The sequence below is a fragment of the Sparus aurata genome, chromosome 9, assembly GCF_900880675.1.
Source record: "Sparus aurata chromosome 9, fSpaAur1.1, whole genome shotgun sequence".
Taxonomy (NCBI): Eukaryota; Metazoa; Chordata; class Actinopteri; order Spariformes; family Sparidae; genus Sparus; species Sparus aurata.
In genome coordinates, this window is record NC_044195.1 from 9,210,563 (window position 1) to 9,225,969 (window position 15,407).

Sequence of the window (15,407 nt, forward strand, 5' to 3'; positions counted from 1 at the left end):
TTCCTACATGGTGTACGTCAGAAAGGGGTCCAGATAAACCAATTTTAGGACTTAAGAAGTTACCCTCTGAATTAAAAAAAAAATACTGAGACGTGCTTCTTAAAATGAGTATGATGTATTTTCAGTCCTGCTATAAGAACAACTAATTAGCTGCAAAAAAAAATGACGCTACCCACTAAAATGTTTTAGGGACATCTTTTATCATCACACAACATGATGAACAATCTGCAGTTTGTCCCGTGTGAACACACCTTACAGACATTTGTCAAGGCAGCAGTCCATAAAGACTCTGTCTCTCTGTCCTTGCAGGTGCTCCACCCTCTCCAGCAGCGATTCCTCAACCTCATCAACCAGGAGAACTTCGCTCAGATCAGCCAGGAGGAAGCTGTCAAACAGGAAATCGTGGCCACGTTAGAGGCGCTGTGCGGCATCGCAGAGGCGACGCAGATCGACAATGTGGTCTCGCTCTTCTCTTTTCTCATGGACTTCCTGTCCAGCTGCATCGGCCTCATGGAGGTAAGAACACGTTGTCTGATAGGACTGATCTGATGTGATAGATTTGAACTCAAAAGACAGTTCAACAAAACTTCCCACACAGTTCAAAGGGATTTTTATCGATACCATTAATGAGATTGAAGAGGTCTTAAAACTTTGGTCAATGTTTATCCGTTTGTCATCTAAATATTTACAGAATGTTTTGTCATATATCCTCTGCTCACTGACCCCATGCTGTTGTTGCTCAGGTCTACAGCAACACGCCAGAGACGATCAACCTCATCATCGAGGTTTTTGTTGAAGTGGCTCACAAGCAGATCTGTTACCTGGGAGAGGTGAGTGACACATCTTCCTCTGTTTTACCTGCAGATGATAATGTTTTCAGTTACAAATACTGTGCTGGTAAAGATTTGTTTCCTGCCAGAGCAGCTGGTAGTTTACACATAACTGTCTGTACGAGACACAAGCTGCTGGTATTTAACTCGTAGCTGATGAAGCTGTCTCAGACATATGTTGCTCTGCTTCCTTTGGGATGTTCTGTCAATAGATGGCAGATTAATGTGATTCAAGGGATGGATGGGATGCAAGATTTGTTAAATGGCACAAACGGCATGGTTTTATAGGATATTGCCGGAGGTGAAGACTTTTATTAGTTCTCAGGATGTACTTCAGTCCAACTGTGGTAGGAAACAGACTGCCTGTACTTGTTGAAGCCAGATATGTTAACTGTCACTCCTGCCTCCTCATGCAGACCAAGTCCATGAAACTGTACGAGGCGTGTCTGACGCTGCTGCAGGTCTACTCCAAAAACAACCAGAGCAGGAAGCGAAGCGACGCCACAGCTGAGGAGGACCAGTACCAGGACCTGCTGCTCATCATGGAGCTGCTCACCAACCTGCTCTCCAAAGAGTTCATCGACTTTAGCGACACCGGTGAGCTGACTGTGTCTTTTATTATCAATTACTGGTGAAATCTGTAGCCAGTTACACTAGAAGACTGCTCTGAAGCTTAAAGTCATGTAGCTTCAGTTGCTAAAGATTGAATTTCTTCAAACTGCTGTGTGTTCCAGATGACGTGTTTAGAAATCAAGACCAAGGAACGCCTGCGTCCAGTCGGACAGTATCGGCAGCAGACGTGGTTCTCTATGGTGTCAACATTGTTCTTCCACTCATGTCTCAGGACCTGCTCAAGGTGAAACTGCACAACATGGATGTGTTTCAGAGTTTAGTCTATAGATTCAGACTGGATTTGTTATGGTGACGTGCTCTGTGGGTTAACAATGATCTTGTCCCTGTCGTTTCCCAGTTCCCCTCTTTGTGTAACCAGTATTACAAGCTCATCACCTTCATCTGTGAGATCTTTCCAGAAAAGATCCCACAGCTGCCCGAAGACCTCTTCAAAAGTCTCATGTTCTCCCTCGAGCTGGGAATGACCTCGTATCCTTATAGTGTTGTGTCTTACTTTTCTTCTCTCTGATCAGACAGTGTCACTTTTAAATAATAATTGTAACCATTTTGTTCTTCCTTCAATATTTGTGAACTTTAGCTTCAAAAACCCTTATTTACATGGGGTTTTGTACAGTATGCTGTAGTACAGTGCAGTATTGATATTTTTTTAAAATCTGTTCTGACACTCAGGTGTTGTATTTGCACTAGTTTATAAACAATTCAAACCAGAACCAGTCAAATGAGCTTTTCTCAAGTAAACAGTCTTTCAAAGTCACTGTGTTCAAATGGACACACATCCCTTACATAACTCTGGACTGGGTGAAACTAGAAAAATTTATTTTAGAGATGTTTGCCTCAAAAAGTTATTTCACAGTGTGAAGACGCAGGTGCTAATTGTTTTCAGTGGAGAAGTTTGGTTACAGCGAGTCCTGCTCAGCCCAAGATGTGGATAAAACACAACAAGATATTTTTAAAAGCCAGAATCTCAAAAAGTGCTGCAGCAGACGGGAGTGTTACCCACTGATACCTACCGACTTCTCAAGCTGCCAGTTTATCCCATGCAACCACGGAGGACGGAAAGAAGCCGATTGTTCTCCTTAACGTCTGTGTTCAGGATGAGTTCAGAGATCAGCCAGCTGTGTTTGGAAGCTCTGTCTCCTCTGGCCGAGCAGTGTGCGAAAAGCCAGGAGAAGGACACGCCCCTCTTCATCGCCACCCGTCACTTCCTCAAGGTACAACACACACCTGGCTCGATTTCAACACCATTTAACATGAAACCCTAGCTTAGTCTTTGTGTTAAGCTAATTGGCTGCTGCTTCATATTAATGATACGCACGTGAGAGTTGAATCTTATCCAGCTGTCAGCAAATAAGCCATTTCCCAAAACATGGAACTATTTCTGTAAAAGTGTTTTAAGAAAGGCTGGAATGAAATCAGCAGCAGCGAGTCAGTGTGCTGTTTTACTGTCTAATCCATGTTGTTGAAAAACAAATACTGATGGAGACTTATGCTTCATAACAATTTTCTTTCTCACTCCGTGTGCTTCATCGTCTGAACCTCCAGTTGGTGTTTGACATGCTGGTCCTGCAAAAACACAACACAGAGATGGCAGCAGGAGAAGCTTTCTACACACTCGTGTGCCTGCACCAGGTGAGTAAACAGCACAGAGCACCTGTCAGCAGCACGATGCTCCGGTGGTTCTTCCTGACGGTCCACTTTGTGAAAAGCGTTGGTGACACTTTTCCAAGCAGTGACTTTGCTCTTTACCTTAACTTTAAAGAATCTGTCCAAAGATAATTTAATGTCCAATGTCCTCTCGAGAAAAGCTGTCCTTGTATGATCGGTCCAGGTTTTAATATGACTAAACGTCCTGTTTTGACAGCAAGTAGTTTATAGAACTTACCAATAGCTGGAGCAGATTTGAGTTTTCTGAGATTTATAAACAGCTTGTTCCAGCAGAATGATTTGATGAATCAAGTGGGTATACTGTGGAACATTTTCATGAAATTATATATAAGTTGACGAACATAAATAAGCACGGTTTTCATAAGTGACGGCTGACTGCTCTCATCAGCAGTAGGAGGCGGACACAATTTGTGAATTACACCAAAAGCCCCCTAGTGGTCAGTCTGCATCACAGCACATGACTCAGTGTCACACTACTTAATAATCAGTTCTCCTGTAATGTAAACAGACCAGAAAACAAATGCATATATGTAAAAATAAGAAATGACTTATATTGACAACTGAATAAAATAAATAGTAAAGTAATAGAAATAGAAAATTGCATTTATATGTCATGTTAAAGTCCGTATAAAGCAGCAATAAATTTGTGTTATGAGTTTGTCACACCACAGAAACATGTGTCATTGACCACTGAGCCAAATTTGAAAGATTAAAAAAATCACTTAGTGTATAAAATTAGGTCTCAAAATCATGGAAAAACAAGCCCTTCTCTCTGCTGTGAAACACTGGGGGCGTGTCAGTTAGAGGCGCTGGAACCACGCGCAGGAGGGGAGCCTCCCCCGTGTACTTACTTTCCATATTTCTTTCATACAGTTACTTTTCTGATAGTTACTTTATTACCACAAGCTCCCCAATGACTCTGTCTGCCCAATTTTTTATCAGTTGTGAGGGATAATACCAGCTGTGGAGTAGCTTTAGTTATGAAATAACTGAATCATGTAAGCTGCATGCACACAGAAAATGATAACTCATATATTGACTCTGTCTGAGCTAGCTGCTCCCGTCTCTCTCCGTATAAAAGCAACTAACGTCCGTGAAAAATGGATGGAGAGTTCCGCAGACAGGCACATAATACCGGTGGCGGAGATGAGAGCACCCGCTGTCGGTGGGATGGGAGGATGCAAGCCGGGGACGCGAGGGTCGGTTTGGCCCCACTGACCAGCGTCAGTTTCCTTACATTGTAGTATTTAAGAAACTTAAATAAGCTAACGGCGCCGTTACCCTGCACACTGTGGCATCCAGGAAAGATGCACGAGCGACATGGAGGAGACATGACTGTTTAGCTGACTGGTTGACTGGTTAGCTAGCTGCAAACTATCTAAGAGATGCTAGCCGAGACTCAAGAGCGAGCGGAAAAACCACCGAAGCTAATGCGCTGAACGTACTTATACTGCTTCCCCAGCAGGGCCGGGTTTATGCTAATAACAGCCGCGTTACCGGCCATGATTTCTGACCCGCCCATTAAATCCTGACTTGTCCTACAATCCTATAGCGTCGTCTTTGACGAGCTGGGAATGAGACTGAAATAAAAACTGCTTTTATTTTTACAAACAGCAACTGTAAGGAAGAGAAGCATTATTTATAAGCTTTACTGTGACTTCCTCAACTTTCACTTTATTTGTAACTATTTGTGTCTCTGTAAACTTATATGTACTGTCTTTGTTGGTGTTTATTGATTTCAGTATGTTTTATCTGTTGTTCTTGTAATGCGTCACTTTTATGTAGTAGACCAGGCATCTTCAGCTCTTTATTTAGAAGGCCAGATAATAGGCTGAAAATATTGAAGCACCAACAGGCCAGACTTTGTCCATTTTGTCTGCTTTCTTTCTTAGTTTCACATTTGAAAAATAAACATTATTTCACATTAACATTATTAAGTACCGTGAAAAAATGCACCTTAGTTTTTTAGAGAAATGTGTCAGTTTGATTCTTGCATATCTCTGCGTAAACAGCCTGTGTTAAACTTTTGAATGAAAATACGAATATTTTTGGACATAAAAAATAAATGGGTTAATTACTTGACACGCAGAATGATTAAGGGGCCAGAATGAAGTTGTCAAAGGGACACATTTGGCCCACAGGCTGCCAGTTGAATAGGTCTGTAGAAGATGTAGATTATATATTTAAGAAGGGTTTATTCTTGTGTCAGTCAACAGTAGAGAGATGACAGGAAGTGAGGGGGACCACAATATGAAAAGCTCAAGATATTTTACAGTTGAAAAATGAACTTGTTGCCACTTTCGGACAAACAATGTCGTGTACTGAAACTTCTCAGCTGATGACGTTGGCTCGTCTGTTAACCGTCTTTTTTTGACCCTGAGTTGATGGCCTGTTTCTCCTCTCTGTCAGGCGGAGTACTCAGAACTGGTGGAGACTCTGCTCTCCTCACAGAGAGACGCCGTCATCTACCAGCGGCTGGCCGACGCCTTCAACAAGCTGACGGCCAGCAGCACGCCGCCCACCATGGACCGCAAGCAGAAAGTGGCCTTCCTCAAGAGCCTGGAGGAGTTTGTGGCCAATGTGGGCGGCCTGCTCTGCATGAAATAACCACTGGAAACCGACTCCGCCTCCAATCATCGTTTTGAAAAGCAACCAATCAAAAAAACCCCACCTGCTTCATCCCTAAGAACTATGGGTAGAAGAGACGGCTCGAAGCCTGTGAGGAACTCTGTCTCTCTGCCTGCAGGGATCCATCTCATGCCTGAATGTCGAACATGTTTTCGCCTCCTCGGATTTCTTTTGTGTTTTGTTTTCCTTCCCATCCATGTCACCCCAGGCCCCGCCCTTCCATCACGATTGACGGACTTGATGACGATGATGTGGTTACCATGGAGACAGAACTGCAGAGCAGACGGACTCAGCCTGAGGATCCTGCCCTGTTCACTGAAATGACGGAGCACTGGCCATCATGGCGACGAGAGGTGGAGCAGCAGCTGATGTCGACGACCTCGTGTACCTGGAGGCTGCCAGAGCACATAGACACACGCGCACAGACACACACAAACACACACAAACAGAGTAACTGAGGGCAAAACAAGTCGCTGTTAGTGGAAATTAAATACATTTTTCCGTTTTTTCCAGAGTGAGGTTTTGTAGTTGAGGGTGTTAGAGGGGCGAATTTTGTTTCTAGAATGCCATGGTGACCCCCTCCTACCCAATGTACACACACATACACACTTCATATTAACAGTTTCCATTCTTAGGCACACACACACACATATATGCCACCCCAATCGTTCCCAGAGTGCCTTTTGTTTTGTTGATTGTCCTGCGTGTGTGTGTGTGTGTGCGTGTGTGAATCGCGTCATACATCAGATGACAACAAACAACTGTGCCTGTCATTCGCCAAGAATACAGCAGATGCACGCACACACACTCAAAAAACCTCACATGCACGCACATGCGAAATGTTGCCATGACAACAAAGGTTTGACCGGCCTGGCTGTCTTTGGGGTTGCTGAACCACACAGCGCAGGAGGACGTTTTTTGTTGGCGTTGACAGAAAACCAAAATCGGAAAATATAATGTTTTCAAATCAGAACCTGACAAAATGTTTGTTCAAAAAACAACAACAAAAAAAAAAAAACATGACTGAAATGTTTTTATATGCCAGTTGATGGCAGAAAGAGTCGATTGAGTTCAGCATTGTCTGAATTCAGCTGGGGGGTAGCAACGTTCATGTGTTGACCTTTGCAGTTTGATATTTTTTCTCTATTTGGATTGTAGTATTACGTTGCGGTTCCCCCCTTCCATCCGGACAGATGAAGGCCCAAGAAGGATCGGGCCTCTAAAGTTTAGCAGATTAATTTCAGTAGTATTTTTCTACAGCAGCAGATCCACCCTATCTCTCTTCAACACACACACACACTGGATTGAAGCAAAGACTGTTTGAGTTGAAGGACAGCAATAACAAACCAAATAAAAAGGAACAGAGCCACTTGTTGAAGCATTATGTTGGAGACAGACTCCTCCTCATTCAGAGCACTATCCTGGTTATTGTAGAATGGCTGTTTTGTTAATGAAGTGTAAAAGTGTACATAAAGTTATTGTATAAAACCTTTTGGGCTCTTCATTTCCCTTTATGTTGTGTCTGTTGTCTTTTGTCTACTTGAGTAATAAATAAATGTATTGAGTATTACTTTTGAATATACTTTATTTTCAAAAGTACATTCAAATACAGTTAAAAAACAAACAAACTGTAGAACCAACATGCATTTGGTCGCCTTTGTATACAAGCAGTTGCACTGCTGGATGTACAGTCAGTACATACTAAATATTCAGTATCTTGTGCGCTCACATACACAATACATTTTTCCCAGTACTTCAGGAATTTATCACTCTGTAAATGTAATAATAAAGTTAGATCCCTTGAATAGTGGAAACAGCATCTACCCAGTCAGTCTTTGTTGGAGGTTCATTCTGTGACCATGTTTGTGTTGCAGCTTTCTTGCTGGCAGCTAATATATCTGTCTTTAGCAGGTATTTATCTTCAGCCAAAATATGAGCCTCACTGTTGCCCAAATAAATTGTAGTAAATGAGCTGTCGATCCCGTCACCAAATATGTTTTGTATTGCTTCTGTCACTTCCTGCCGATATGACCGAATGGCCGGGCAGCCCAACAACATGTGGATATGATCTCACACCTGACCTGTCTGTACACCTTTTAGCTTAAGGGTTACAAAGTATCTGATCAGATACCTCTGACGGAGCTCTCTCCAAAGGCCTGATCTTGTGGAAGATGATTGGATGGAGCACATTTTCAACCAGCCCTCTGAGAAGACAAGCCCGCGTCCTTCTCCCATTTCAGCATAATCTTATCTGTTGAATCTTTCTTGTAGATTGAAAGCTTGAATAGTTTGGAGACAAGTTTCCTGTTTCCTGGGTTTTTTTTTTATATCACCAAATATTTTATCTGCCAGACATATTGGTAGCTGTTATTTAAGATAAGAGGTACTCAAACTTATTGCTGTTCAAATGAGAAAAACATTTACTTTGTATTAGTTTCAGCTGGGTGTACCTAATAAACTGACAGCATTGACAAAACAGACATCTATCCTTGTGTAAATGTCTATGAGAGGAGCAGCCAGATAGAGACTTTTGTCCCTCCTCAAGAGCCGTACTTTCTAGAATAGCGTCATCAAGCCGCGACTTCTCACATGTTCACAACACAGCAGCGGTAAAGTGAAGTGAAGCGCTCGTCTGGATCGGGAGCAGTTTCTGACAGGTCTGCTCATTTTACCTCTTGTCATGTCTGTCATGCAGTCATCAGACTCTCCTCCACACATGTTCATGATGCGTTCTTGTTCTGTTTCAATAAAAATGTCGGGGATAATGGAAGAGTGTTAACCAGGTGTGTTTGTAGTTTTCAAACGTACAGTGTCGGTGTCCGTCAGATCTGAACTAATACACGTATAAAGTTAGGCGAGGTAAATATGATTAAAACGTTAAAACATTAAAGCGTTGAATATATGAACGCTGATTGTTGAAAAGATGACGCTGAGCTGAACTGATGGCTTTAGTCTATATGCAGAAGCAGTATGAAGAGTTGGAGAACGTGGGAAAGGGTATTAGTATGAATTTCTGAATGGGATTCAAAAGTTGAATAAAAGAAATGATGTATTAAAAAGTGGAACATTATACTCAAATGGTGACATGGTAAGAAACAGGGACCCTGCTGAGCGCACTGTGCTCCGAATAATGAAAGAGATTCTTGTTTCTTGCAGAAACATTCACACCAACCAGGTCAGAGCTGATGTTACTGTGTGTTTAATGCAGCTCTCATTTTTGGAAGACCACACACCTAAAAACAAAACAATGTCTCCAAAAGCTGAAATGAGATCAATCCTAATTCACTGACAAAACAGTGAAACCAATAAGACGGTGAAGAAATCGATACACACGCCCAATCCTGTGTGTGTGTGTGTGTGTGTGTGTGTGTGTGTGTGTGTGTGTGTGTGTGTGGCTGCTTTTTGCTGCGTCTCTACTCTCATGTGTTGTGAAGTTCTTAGGTCTTCATGGCAAAGGAGATCTGACATTACCTAATTGAAGGAATTGAAGGAAATGAAGGGCATAACAATAAAATCCAAATAACTCAATGCTTAAACGAATAAAAAAGTCACTATGACACTGTAGTGTTGGATAGAAAAGTAAGAAGTAAGGGAAGTGAAAAAAAAATAGAAATATGAAAATATTTGGTCTTAGGCTTGCCCATTCCATTTTTTTTTTTTTACATTCTATCATCATTAGAATAGACAGTTAGATAGAAAGATAATTAGATACAATTGAAGGCAATTTATGCACATTGTCTTTAATTACAAAGAACACTTTTGTGTTGAGCCTGCTGGTGTGTTCTGGCCTTGAGTCAACGTGGTGAAGTGTGTCATTTGGAACACCATATTGAAATACTTTCCCCATTGAAAATACAAAGAACATCTCATATAGAATAATCAAATTGATGTTCAGTGCAGTGACCTGTGATTATATGTCATGCTTTTTTTTTAATATATAAATAAAACATCTTTGAATATGTTAAACAAAATCTTTACCTACTATTTTCTTGGAAAAATTAATTTGGACAACAGATAAACAACAGCAGTATGATCATCACTATATAATTGTATGAGAAGTCAGTAAACAATCATTCCTTCGAGGTGCTGCACACCTCGAGTATGAGGTGAGACGTATCACATCACCAGCTGAAATGAACCAGTAACCATGTTTCTTTTCTTTTAGTTTCAGGTTTTCTGCTCCTGCGTTCTGATCCCCTCCTCCGTCAGCCATGAGCGACAGTGACGACGACGTCCCCACGCTGTCGGCTCACACTCTGGCCGCCCTGCAGGAGTTTTACAATGAGGCAAGGACGGCCGAGGCTCACAGCACCACGCCGTCAGACCAGTTCGCTGTGGGAGCGGTGGAGGAGGACTGGGTGAGTTCACTGGGTAAAGTGAGCCGAGACAGAAACGCTGACACTGCATTTGATCTGTGATTCATTGAGTAGCGATGAAGTGAAGTGTAGACACTGAGGAGGAGATTTAGAATCTGCTGAAGCATCAGTCAGATGTGTTTCCTTTCTTTTTTTTTGTATCAATTCTCATTAGGAATTATTTGTATGTATTTAATGTGTGTGTGTGTGGGTGTGTGTGTGTGTGTGTGTGTGTGTCCGTGTGTGTGTGTGTGTCCGTGTGTGTCCGTCAGAGGATGAGCCAGTTCTGGTACAGTGACGAGACAGCGACTAAATTAGCGGAGGAGGTCGTACGTGAAGCTGGAGAGGGAGGCAGGTAAAACCACACACACACACACACACACACACACACACACACACAGTATGAACTTTTAGAAAACATACTCAGGAATATAAACAGTTCAATGTTTAAGCTTCATCTCCAACATGTGTGTTAAGTGTCTTTATGTTTCATGTTTCTGTCACACGCAGGATAGCGTGTGTGAGTGCGCCCAGTGTGTACCAGAAGTTGAAGCAGGGGGTGGTGGACGGCTCGGACCGGGTGTCTTCCGTCGTGTTGGAGTACGACCGGCGCTTCGCAGCCTACGGCGATGACTTCCTCTTCTACGACTACAATGAGCCGCTGTCCTTCGCGGCCAGCGTGGCCCCACAGAGCTTCGACATCGTCCTCGCCGACCCGCCGTACCTGTCCGAGGAGTGTCTGAGCAAAGTGGCCGAAACCATCAAGTACCTGAGCAAAGGCAAAGTGCTGCTGTGTACAGGTGAGAGGGAGGAGGGGCTCAGTCTGCATCGGTCAGGTTTTGTTAACCCTAACCCTTATTTATGTGGTCAAATTTCATCAAATTTGAAGGTAAATGAGCCGATCGCGGCGCAACGAGCACCTTGTTTCCAGTCTCTCATGTTTGTCTACACGTAGAGGCTTTAAACTGATATCACTAGTGTTGAACCTACACTTTAGGGGGAAATAGTAAGCAGCAGAAACGTTTTGAGTGTCCTTTGACCTCTGATCTTTGTGTCCTGTGGCCTGCAGGAGCCATCATGGAGGATCTGGCCAAAAATCTTCTGGATGCAAAAATGTGCGACTTCCTGCCGAAACACAACAAAAACTTGTCGAACGAGTTCCGCTGTTTTGTCAACTATCCGTCTCGCCTGCTGTCCTGCTGAGGAGCTGGACGTCAGGCTGAGCACCAGCCGGGTGGACGGAGGAAGGAGGACGTCACACAGAGATGTTCCGGCACCGCGTCTCACAGATCGTACTGTTCAGGAGGGAAGGCATGTATGAAGAAGGTGGACGTGTTCAGTGTTCATGTTATCTCTTAACGATTACAGCTGGACTCGAAAACAATTGTTAAATCCATGAGACTTTAATTTTGGACAATAGAGTGAGTCGAACTAAAGTACCTTTGAGTTCTAAAGATGGAAAATCACTCTGTCTGCTGTTGGTTACTGATTAGCAGCAAGGCGCAGAGTTTCAGTTTGGCAGAATACCTACCGTCATAAAACTGTCTTCATTTTCATTTTTCTGAAGCCATGTCCTCGCTTGAATGCACACACACTGGGAGATGAGCCCAAGACGTGACGTAGACCAGGACAAGATGAAGAATTTGCGGCATCACATCCCAAGTTGGACAAACAAGCAAACAAGCAGAGAGTAAAGACAGAGAAACAAAGTGTATTTAATGGGAGTCTTCACACAGATGTGCTGCTGCTCTACCAGAGAATAAAAACATTTTGTCATGTTATCTCATACTGTAGGCCTGTTTATTCTCCTAACCCCTGTCATGATGTGATGGCGACATCAGCAGAGAGCTGAAATATTATCAGTTCCTGTCTCCTGAAAAATGCCAAATGTGTTGGGGAAATAAACAAGTGCTCAGTTTTGGTTGTACAGTCACTGGGAGGGACGAGCTAACTGCAGTCTGATGTGCTGAACGTGAGTGCTCAGTCGATTTGTTGGAGACTTTTTTACAGCTACAAAGTCATCTGGACTACGTGTTGTTTGGGTGACGAGTTGTCGTTCAAGTGTTGAATATATGGATGTAGCTTCTCCTGGTGATCAGAGCGAAAGGCTCAACCTGCAGTTGTGTTTTCACGTCAGCAGGGGGCAGCATTGATCAGGTCGCTGATAGTGAAGTTGCATTCCACTGTCAACATCTACTTGCTTTAATTTTAACGGTCAGTCACTCCAAACTACTGATACACTGTTCTACATATAGTTGCATCCATCTGTGCAGACAGTAATGATTTATATGTCCATAAGATAAATTGAGATTTCTGCCTCCAACCACGTTCTATGGACCTTGATTTGCATTCATTTCTCAAAATGTGAGCAAATAAAATCCAAAGTATCTGCAGGGCGGGGAGCAAAATCACCATGAAATACAGTCGAGAGGTCAAAGAGTCTGAGAGCACGAGTCAAATACTTCTGTTCATCCTCAATCACTCCACAAAGTCCTGGCTGTCCTAGACTTTCCCCCACAGGTCACCTCACCTCAACCACATTCAGCATTCATGTGACGTCACAGGACGCTCTGTGGAATAATGTCACATCATGCTGAGGTGATGAGTCAGCAGGGCTCACACTAACTTGTGGAGTCCATGCAGCCGGAGTGTGAGCTGTCACTGAAGCAAAACAGGGACAAGCCAAATACTGAGATATTCTGAAGCTGTCACATTGGAATCGAAATGCAAAATAGAGACATTTTGACTGATGCTCCCAGACTGTTGGACGGCACTGCATGTTCTGTTTGCTTTGGCTGAACTGACCCTTCAAATGTCACGTTGTACTTCAGATGTTTCATCTAATCTTCTCTGGATTTTCAGGCCTTTACAACAGTTGCGGACTCGGTTCTTTCTCTACTTTGTGTGATTTTGTGTCCTTGTACAACTTTTTTGTCCGGTCAGTGTTTTATATCCAAACGGCGTCATAACCCAGAGATAAAGCGGAACAAATAAAAGTCTTAAGACTAAAACAGACAAACAGTCCTCATTTTCTTCCAGATGGTGAACTGTAAGTCATTCTGCAGGAGCTCTGTCTATTCATCCCGAAATTCAAACTTGTTTGGGGACAGTTTCAGAAGCTTCTACTTCACAGGTAGAATCTCCTTGGAGTGTCTAAAGTGTTAGTGGGGAGAGATACAGACTTAGAAATGTGGATCCGGTGTAGAGATCCACAGCTCTGCTCCATTCATACTTTGTTTCCTGCAGAGCGCTGGCCGGCCTTGGCCCCCGCTCTCTCCAGGCTCTGGTTGCTGGTCCTGCCGTCCCGCTCCTTCTCCAGCAGCGGCACACAGGTGCACCCCACCGCGATGGACACGTAGATCTCCGTGTATGAGTGTCGGCCGCCGAGGCAGGAGCCGGTTCTCCTCAGGATGACGGACGGAGCGTAGACCGGAGTGCTGCGGTACAGCTCGCTCTCCTCACCGTGCGGGCCGACCAGGCAGCCCTTACACAGGCAGTACGCCTCCGGGATGTGGCGGGGATACCTGGTGGGGTCGTAGGAGATCCTGGCAAAAGGAAGTCACTGTTGCTCAATCAATCAGAATACAAACAAGATAAGACCAAAACTCCTACAAAATCCCGCCCCTTGTGTGATGCACCTGCTCTCACCTGTAGGCCCAGGGCGACATGCTGAGCAGGTTGACCGGGAGGCGGGTCTTCCTGTCGGCCGGGGACCGTGCGCTGGCCGGGCACGTCAGGTTGAGTTTGTCCCGCGGCTCCAGCTGCAGGGCGTGATGGAAAGCGCTCATCACTCCCACCGAGAGACGCCCGAACATCTGCTCCAGGATCTCCTCCGGCAGGTCCAGGCAAGCCCGAGCCCTGCTGGCCTTCTTCCGTACCCGAGCTGCCCCGGCCGGCCAGCCCAGCAGCAGCAGCACGGCCAGGTGCAGCAGCAGCAGGACGCGGATCCGCTGAGGCATCACTGAATGGTTTCGTCACAAAATGTGCCAACACTGAAGAGGTCTCCCTGCGCGCTGCTGTCGCCTTTCGTATAAAACGACGAGAAGATTATCAGAACACAAGAGACCTTCGCTCACGAGACTCTCCCCTGTAACAGGTCACTCTCCTCTGTTAGAATCCGGTGAACTGTTGGAGGTGTTGGAGAGGCAGCAGCAGGCAGGCAGTCCTCAGTCCTGGCCGGGAGAGCGAGGCGGAGGCGCGCCGCCAGGGAAACTGCGGAAACATCTTGGCACAACGCGTCCACAGATCGCCAAGCGTAATAATGACTTTAGGATTTGAAATTATTACCGAGCTGGGAGTGAAGCACCTGCTGCTTTCTGTTTAAGACGAGGAAAAAAGGCCACCGTGACCGCCTTCCTTTCGCTTTTCTCCACTGATGTGTGCGTAAAAATCCGACAGGAGCGTTTTTACGCGCAGGAACAGTCTGATCCACATGCAGAGCGGGTCTTAATCAGACTGGAGGTACTGACAGACAAAAGTCCCGTCATAAACCTCCGGCCCCGGTGATAGAGGAGGTTCATGAGAGCAGCTCCTGGCGGCAGTGGGAAGCGCAGACTGTTGGCTGCGCTGCTGCAGCCTGGCTGCACACCAGAGTCTGCTGCACTCTGAGATCAACTGGATCCAACTTCTCCTGTCTGCTCCGCATTAACTAAGAAACTGTGACGTCAGGCCAGAACACCGCAAATAGATTAAATCATTTTAAAAGACTAAAATCACATGCTGGTGTGTTTTTAGTACCTCATTTCCCTGTCACGTGATGTTCACTGAGCTTTTGGCATTAGGATTTATGTGACGCAACGAATTTCGATCATACTATGCACATAAAAAGCCACTCAGTGGTTCCTTTCATGCAGTTTACCCTCCACTAAATGTTCAGTTTAACCTGCTGCCTCATCAGGGACGACATCACATCAGTAACTCTGAACATCAGTGTGTTTTCTGTGCTGGAAGAAACTCACACAGCACATGGTCCGTGTTTTAACTGGAGGTTACCGCGCTCAGAATGACACTGCTCACATTTTCTTTTTCTTGAATAGATAAAATATTTCCTCTTTTAATTACATAAGTGAATAGACAAAGACACGCCCAGAGAAGAGGAAAATAAATACAACGCTACAAATAAACATACAGAAATCGGAGAGTACAAAAACAGGACCTAGACTGAACGGATAACATAACGTTTTGTCCTGTTGATGGATTTTCCAGATGAGGAAAAACAGAACAGAACATCAGAACAGTGAAACGTTTTTATTGTTTTGGCTCTGTGTCCCAACACTGAATCTAAAACAAGGAGGTG

General features: G+C 44.3%; 3 protein-coding genes across 4 annotated transcripts in view; 2 read left to right on the forward strand and 1 right to left on the reverse strand.

Moving 5' to 3' along the window:
- Positions 1-7,270, forward strand: part of xpo4 (exportin 4) — a 60,716-nt gene extending 53,446 nt beyond the window's left edge. The window contains exons 17-24 of the mRNA XM_030428831.1: positions 310-516; positions 744-830; positions 1,247-1,427; positions 1,565-1,686; positions 1,801-1,931; positions 2,557-2,674; positions 3,006-3,092; positions 5,538-7,270. Coding sequence (XP_030284691.1) covers positions 310-516; positions 744-830; positions 1,247-1,427; positions 1,565-1,686; positions 1,801-1,931; positions 2,557-2,674; positions 3,006-3,092; positions 5,538-5,735 — 1,131 coding nt within the window. The 3' untranslated portion in view covers positions 5,736-7,270. The remainder of the gene's footprint in view (positions 1-309; positions 517-743; positions 831-1,246; positions 1,428-1,564; positions 1,687-1,800; positions 1,932-2,556; positions 2,675-3,005; positions 3,093-5,537) is intronic.
- A 1,054-nt stretch (positions 7,271-8,324) lies between these two features.
- Positions 8,325-11,892, forward strand: eef1akmt1 (EEF1A lysine methyltransferase 1). Of its 2 annotated transcripts, XR_003985304.1 has the most exons (6): positions 8,325-8,413; positions 9,922-10,114; positions 10,384-10,466; positions 10,622-10,911; positions 11,181-11,422; positions 11,679-11,892. XR_003985304.1 is itself a non-coding variant. In XM_030428781.1 (5 exons), exons 2-5 carry the CDS (start codon positions 9,968-9,970, stop codon positions 11,312-11,314), a joined length of 654 nt encoding a protein of 217 aa, XP_030284641.1. In that variant the 5' UTR covers positions 8,325-8,413; positions 9,922-9,967; the 3' UTR covers positions 11,315-11,892. The 2 variants fall into 2 exon arrangements, 1 of the variants encoding a protein (XP_030284641.1); XM_030428781.1 differs by having other exon boundaries at positions 11,181-11,892.
- Positions 11,807-15,196, reverse strand: il17d (interleukin 17d). The gene is made up of 2 exons (XM_030428782.1): positions 13,760-15,196; positions 11,807-13,656 (listed from the first exon to the last, which is right to left on the reverse strand). Exons 1-2 carry the CDS (start codon positions 14,068-14,070, stop codon positions 13,338-13,340), a joined length of 630 nt encoding a protein of 209 aa, XP_030284642.1. The 5' UTR covers positions 14,071-15,196; the 3' UTR covers positions 11,807-13,337.
- Positions 15,197-15,407: the final 211 nt, after the last annotated feature.